This window comes from Natrix helvetica (genome assembly GCF_964273705.1).
Source record: "Natrix helvetica genome assembly, chromosome: 2".
Classification (NCBI taxonomy): Eukaryota; Metazoa; Chordata; class Lepidosauria; order Squamata; family Natricidae; genus Natrix; species Natrix helvetica.
In genome coordinates, this window is record NC_138552.1 from 45496849 (window position 1) to 45504438 (window position 7590).

General features: G+C 40.6%; 1 protein-coding gene across 1 annotated transcript in view; it reads right to left on the reverse strand.

The window, feature by feature from the left end:
* PCSK1 (proprotein convertase subtilisin/kexin type 1) overlaps positions 1-5795 on the reverse strand; it is a 49790-nt gene extending 43995 nt beyond the window's left edge. The window contains exon 1 of the mRNA XM_081945006.1: positions 5407-5795. Coding sequence (XP_081801132.1) covers positions 5407-5586 — 180 coding nt within the window. The 5' untranslated portion in view covers positions 5587-5795. The remainder of the gene's footprint in view (positions 1-5406) is intronic.
* Between the last annotated feature and the right edge of the window lie 1795 nt (positions 5796-7590).

Genomic DNA, 7590 nt, shown 5'->3' on the forward strand with positions numbered 1-7590 from the left:
GAAAAAGCATTCTCTGGGTGGATTTTGTTCTCCTTTTCCCAATCCTTGCCTTATGTGAGCATTCACTTCCATTATTATGGCTTTCCCAAAGCCTGCTAAAACATGCCTATTTTAGAGACTGATCAAATATGGCTCTTTGTGAAAGATGAAGGATATGTTTTTTTAGAATGATGGGTTTTTGTACTGTAATTGAAGGTATTCTTGTATTGATATCATATTATTGTTCCTCTTTATGTTCTATCATCTATCTTTGTCTATGTCAATTTATGTATGTGCTATCATTTATCTATATTATCTATCATCTATCTATCTATCTATCTATCTATCTATCTATCTATCTATCTATCATCTATCTATCTATCTATCTATCATCTATCTATCTATATCCAAACTTTGAGTTGGTCTTAATGGCTGGTATCCACATGGGTAAGTTCATTATGTTTTCTGGACATTTTCAAGAAGTGCTTTGCCATTGTTGCCTTTTCCCTGGGGTTGAGACAGTAACTGCCAAAAGTCAACATATCACATTTATGGCAGGACTAGAACTCACAGTCTCCTGGCTTTTAGCTCAGTACCTTTAACCTCTGTATCAAACTTGATGTGAAAGGAACATTGAATAACAGAGAGTTGGAAGACACTTTGGAGGTCTTCTAATCCTAGTCCCTGCTCAAGCAGGAACCTCTACCATTTGAAACAAATGGTTGTCCAATCTCTAATACTGACATATATAAATATCAAAACAAGATTCTATTCAAACTTTTCTTCAAATCTACTAATACCAAGTTACAGCCTCTCTCTGTGCTTTTGATTTTGTTTCCTAATTTACTACTATAATTTTGCACTAAATTATGCTAAAGTTCATTCTGCCATTTTCATTCAATTTCTCTAAGCCTCCATTTTCCAATGTGTTAAGAGAGGGTCCTTCATCTTCTACTTCTCCTCTGCACCTGTGACCTACCAACTGATTTACTTTGGAGCACAGGTTTAGCGCTGCTTCAAAAGAGTGCTAGACTCATATTTAGAAATTTCCTGGCTGGCAAATTAAAGGTTCTGAGCAGTTCTGCACCCCACCCCACCAAACTTTAAGGAGAGCAATTAGTAGCAGTTTTTTCCTACCAGAGAGTAATGCTCAGTGGGATGGGAAACAAAAAAACCAGGGAAATCCATCAATTTTACCTTTCTTAACTTTACTCGTCAAAATTGCAAGAACACCACCACTCACTGCTCTAATTTCGGGGAGAATGCAATGTACACTGGCATATTTTCCCACCATCTCCAGGACTTGAGGAGAGCACATTTCTGTAATCTATGCCCTCAGTTCTTGATTGTGCATTTCCTGTAATAATTTCTTCTCCTCCTCTTCCCAAATTAGTGATTTTAGGAAGTTTTATTCTTTGTGATATTAATAGAATTAATACATAAAATCAGAATGCAATGTGTTTAGTTCCTCTCCTTCTCTATAGTGAGGGGGAGGAGTATCCAGACTGGGTTAACCTTGTCCTCTCATTGATTGGACTGAGTCAGATAAGCTCTTTGGGAACGCCCACTGGTCACCAGGTGCTACCCAGTTATCGACTCAGTCCACTCACTGGACGGTTGACCATTCTGGATCTCCAGCAATTTATTAGAATTTAAAGGAAAAAAGACTTGGACCTGCGAATTTTGCCTCCCAGCACCGCGCTTTAGCCTCCTCAGTTCACAATAACTAAATCTAAGAATAGCAAAAATGTATGGTAGAATTGCTCTATTAGCTATTGCTATAATTAAATGGTCGGCTACTGATATTTCTCCTTATGTTTTTCCATGAAATGTCATTGCATTAATTCTTCAAGTCTTAAAGAAATAGAATGGCAAATAATGGTTGCTTGTTCTGAAATCTTACTTTTACTATACAGTGATCAGGTCCTTAACATTTCCACAAGAAATTTACTTGTGGAATGTTGAGCTCAATCTTGCTATTAAAAACATTTTGATAAAGGAGTATGTTTTCTTTCTTTTCCTCTGCGTAAAAAATCACTTTGTACACTGAGGATGTTACCTTGTTTGGTAATGAAATGTCTGCCAGAAAGCAACCAATCTCAGACAGCACCGAGGACCCCACAGTTCAGCCCTGAGCTTCAAATATTCTTTTCTATCAGTTGTTTCTTTATTCAGTGCTTTTATACAGGAAATTTTAAAATGCATATTAGTGATTGAGTGATTTTACTTTCAGTTAAATAGCAATCTGGTTAGTCTACATTCTGTTCAATATCAATTGCTTTATTGGAATTTTAATTGGGATAGGAAATGTGAGCTTCTGGAGATGCAGAAGTTGGTTGATTCAGATATCATGAAAGCAGAATGGCTGCTACTCAGAAAGAAACACTTCTGTTTTGGTGATAATTGTGTGTATATATCTATGTATGCGCTCCATGCTATACCTATAAGTAATCCATCAACTGCATAAATCTGATGAGAATTGGTAGTAAATATCATGCTATAGCATTTGCACTGATAGCTCAGAGAAATATTCATAATTATTGGTTTTATTTACCAATTAGTTTCTTCTCAATTTAGCGTTGTATTTAGGTATAATTTAGCTCCATAATGATGTGTGCCCTTCCTCTTCAAATTCCATAAAACCTTATTTCGTTTTATTTAAAATTAAACAAAAATATTGAACAATAAAAACAAATCATAAAACTATTAAAGAAATAAACATGATCATAATGGGACCATGGATATACATGCAAGACTATAGGAAAAGACTATAGCTTGACATAAGCTCAGTGATAAATTATCAAATTCAAATCAAATTTTATTTGATTAGCCGCAACCCTCTCCCGAAGGACTCGGGGCGGCGTACAGTCAAAAAGATAAAATACACATAGGACACACATACATACGAAAAAACAAGGACAATTACATTTGTGCATGGAGGAGAGTAGACCTGCAAGTGAAAGACAATAAACACAGCTAAAAACACAGTTAAAACACAGTTTAAAATCCCCTAAATAAAATTGCTGAATTAAAAACCCCTCAGGAGCGTAACGAAGTTATGGACATAAATTAGATTTATGTTATATAGCATATCAGATATTTGCATAGGAGAGGAATTAGATAATAGGTGACTTGATATGACTAAAATTGTATCAGAAATTTTCTCAATAAAAAATAAGCAGAAGTCATAGGCTATATTTTATATTTTTAAATCATATTCTCTTCCAATTTTTCCTAATCTGTTTATGCTGGAATAAATATACAAGTACTTGCAGATTTGTGACATTACATACATTAAAATGCACATTTAGAGAAAAGTGTACAGAATGAGCAATGCATACTTTATCCTCCTGTTTTCAAGGTAGAGAGGGAGAGAGAGAGTTGGGGGGAATGTGTGTTTGACTGCATAACATGTATTATACATGTACAAAGTTTTGAGGTCAGAATTCTAAAATTTAAATGAAATTTTATTGTGACAAGTGCTGATCACAGGTTCGAATTCAGTATTCTCTATTAAATAAGAGTATTGTTGAGCTTATGGATGAGATAATTTGCTGAAGAAGAAAACTGATGATGGAAGTATACATAGTTACAATGATTTACCAATAGATTCTTATGGGAGATTGCATAGTGGAATTAATTGCATTTGACTAATTGCAATCTTTTTGTAGCAATATATTATGCTGCATTATTTGAAAGATTAACTTTAATATGGGTGATTCCTTAATGGTATAGACTGATAGGCTGACATATATTGGGGGTGGGGGGTGGAATATACATGATCCTCCATGTATTGCTGAATTACAGTTTCCAGCACTGGCCATGTTGGCTTGATCACCCAGCAGCTGTAGAAACTAAGGTTCTCCACCTCTCCTATATAGATGAATATAGTCAGTAAATCTATAACATCTTTCATCTGAGTTTTTTGTCTTTATCTTTTCTTCTGTTTGTCTGATTTGTTGGCAATGCATTTTGACAGCATCCTGTGCTATATAACACAGTGAGCTGGTTCATCTCAGGCAGCAGTGAATCAGATCTTGCATACTTTTATTTGCCAAATAGCCATTTATAAACTGGTGAGGAGTCATTTACCATATACTTAACAATATCTCTCTCTCTCTCTCTCTCTCTCTCTCTCTCTCTCTCTCTCTCTCCCTCCCTCCCTCCCTCCCTCCCTCCCTCTCTCTCTCTCTCTCCCCTCTTATACACACACACACACACCTGGTGTTTGTGTGTGTGTGTGTGTGTGTGTGTGTGTGTACATAACACACATATTATGCATGTTATGTACCCACACCATAAAGCTTGGCTAAACAAGCTAATCAAGATGATAAAAGAGAAAACAGATGTTAGAGAGGTTACAAGGGAACAAAAAATAATAATATATAGAGACTAGGGGTTACTAAATGTAGCCGTGCTTTTAGCCTCCTACATCTTGATCATTGTGCTTTCTTCAAGTAAAGGGAGAAAATATTGTAATTTATTTTTTCCCAGACCTTCTGACTGGTGACTTCTTTACCCAATCTCAAATGTCTCTTGTTTGGGATCTGTAGGGATAGATCCCAAACCCAGAAATAGTCTCTTCTTTTGCTGCTAAAGCTAACCCCCACCCCCATCTGCAGGAGCTCAGGAACCTCATCATTCAGAACTTCAGCGGTGGCATTTGGGCAGCTGACAGGGTTAAAGCCAAGCCAAGTGGAGTTCCCAGAGGGCTTTCACCTAATTCCCCCGCTTTGCAATTTCCAGCATCTGCTGCTGATTTTGCTCCATTCAGCACAAGGGCTTCTTCGCAGAAGAACAGATCATATGCAACCCTGCTCCGCCTTGGTCCCAAAATCATCCCTTGCCTCCACTGTCATGATTGGGGTGGGCTGTTTTACCTTAGGGGTTACTCCGTGGGTTATTGGTCAAAGCTGTTGTTTTAATCTGTGTAGGCTGCTTGGAGTTACAATTACGTGGTAACTGGCCAAATAAAAAAAAAACATCTGTTCAAGGGGGAAAAGCAGCAGGGCAATGCGACAGACAACCAGGGGTGACGATTCTAAAAGAATGAAGATGGGGCAGGAGAGAAGTGGGAAAGAACTCAAAAAAGTTTCTCATCAGAAGCAAAGAGCGACAACTTGCTCCTTGTTCATAACGACAACACCACCAACGAGGAAGAAGTCCCCTTTAAAAGCAGAGAATCTCTGGAAAAGATGCGCAGGGAAAGGTGTGGAGCGCTCTTCCCAAACCACAACAGGCAATAATTGTATCTCCCTTACCAGTGGCATCTCCCTGCCAGTCACAGGATCCATTATCCGCCGTTTCTCATTCTCTTTTGCTTCGGGAAAGAGGGAAGTTGCCCGACTTTAAAAGAAAGAAAAAGAAAGAAAAGAAGAGAAAAGAAAAGAAAAGAAAAGGGAAGGGAAGGGAAGGGTGAGGTCTTACCTGTCCCAGAAGTTCGTAGTCCAGTTCGTCGGCTATGAGGCGCGCTGCTTCCAGACCTCCCGGGATCTCGGCTGCCCATTCATTGACAAACTGCCGCTCTGCCTTGGCCAGCAGGACCACCGTCCAGGCGCAGAGGAGAGCCCCCATCACGCCCTGCCCTGCCCGGCATCTCTTTTCCATGGCCCCGGCAGAGCCAAGGGGGTTACTCTCCGGGGGGAGAAGGTGCTTAGAGGAGAGGAGGCAGCCGGAGAAGTCGGGAGTCGTCGCTGGAGAAGGCGAGGAAAGTCCCTCCGGCTCTGGTTGCTACGGGAGAGGAAGGAGCGGGCAGTTGCTAAGAAAGTGCCTCGCCGCCGTCGCCTCCTTCGCTCTCTGCTCATCTCATGCTTGGAGCCGGGCTCGGAGCCGCCACGGCCGGAATGGGGAATGAGCGCTTCCACGTCAAAAGGACGAAAGCGCTCCCTGACGTCAAATCTCCCGGCCTGGATTCTTGCTGGATGTTCCCGGGGGAGAGGAGGAGCCGGAGCCTTCGCCAACGCAGGCAGGGGGCTACGGGGCTGGGATCAAAATAATCCAGATAATACGTACGGCGCAGCCGAAGGGAGGAGGGGGGGGGTGGAGGGAGGGCGAGGAGCTGTCCGCGGTCCCGGCGCTTTCCACTCCATCCTTGCCCTTCGCTTTTTCTCCCCCATCCAAGCCGGCTTCCCAAACCGCTCGCCCACCGCCCAGTCAAGCTCGCCCCGCGCTGGGAAACGGCTGGAGAGGGAATCCGTGCTAACCCTGGCTTCCCCAACCGGTGTCATTCCCTTGCTCGGGCTGTGCAAAGCCCCCCATAACGATCTTTACGAATTGGAAGCCTGTCTGGTTTGGGGGGGGGGCAGATGGGGCGGCGGCAATTGTGAGCGGAGTAAATTTCCAGTAGGCAACAAAAAGGGATGGGTGCGTGTGAGTAACACCTCTTGCTTAATTAAGAGTACAGGTGGGCTACCCAAGGGTTTTCTTTATCCCCACTCCTGAGGTGTGTGTGTGTGTGTGCAAGAGCTATCCACCCCCCCCTCAAACCAGTTTTAAAAGATGCAGTCATCGATCAATAAAGGCTGCTCCCGCTCTTACTGCTTAGGTAGGGAGCCCATTTCTGCACAGGGCAAAATCATGGAGATGTAGCCAAGCAGAATGTATGGCTGCTATCATTCCGTTTAATGGGATGAAATGGTGGGAAGGTGAAGAACCAGAGGTACATCTTTGCACCATACAGCATATTGGTTGGTGGGTCATACAAGATTCCTTACCTTGTTATTGCTTCCGTTCGGTTTCTTGAATTCAAACATCTTGAATTTAATTTATCTGAAAGGGCTGGCTTTCCATAGTGAAGTTAAATATTTTCAAGTGGATTTTACTCCGAATTAGTGGTATCTGTGGAGATAGTGGTAAGGGGGGGGGAGCAGAATGATGAGTCAGTGATTATATGGATAAATGTTCATTGTTTTGACCTTTATTTAGTGATTACTGTTCTATCTCCCAAGGAAATTCTAATAAAAAAAAATTCTTTTAGATCTATCGTACACATCTATCATTGTCTTTCTTTTCTTTTACTTCCCTCATCCATGACAATCAAAGTCACTTTTTCTGGTCCATAATCCATTTGCATAAAAACTTTCTGCTTACTGATCATAACACCAACTTTATTTGGATCAGGTCTGATTAGATCTTCTAAGTCCATAACTCGATAGCACATATCTTCTTTTTCTCACTCTTTCTCGGGGTCCAATTTTATAGAATAGATTAGCATTGATAACCCTTAAATATAATTATGCTACTCTTTGTTGCTGTTGAAATGACATGCTAGGTGGCATAAACTTTGCCTTATTAGTATTTAACTTCAATTTGGATTTTTCACTTCTACTTTCAGTTTCACAACGAAGGTATCTTTTTAAAGAAGTTTGTTCAGCTGAGTAGTATTATCTGCGTATCATAAATTGTTGATATTTTAATCTTCAGGATTTTCAAGCTGTCGTATTTTCCAGTCCTACCAAAATATATTTGTTGTATATGTTAAATGGATAGGAGGACAATGTATATTCTTAGTCCTTTTCTAGTCTGAATCACTGTTTCTCCAGATTCAGTTCTTCCTGTATCTACTTGTTCACTGCTCCTCAGAAGAATCAACGGTTCTTTATTAATATTTCC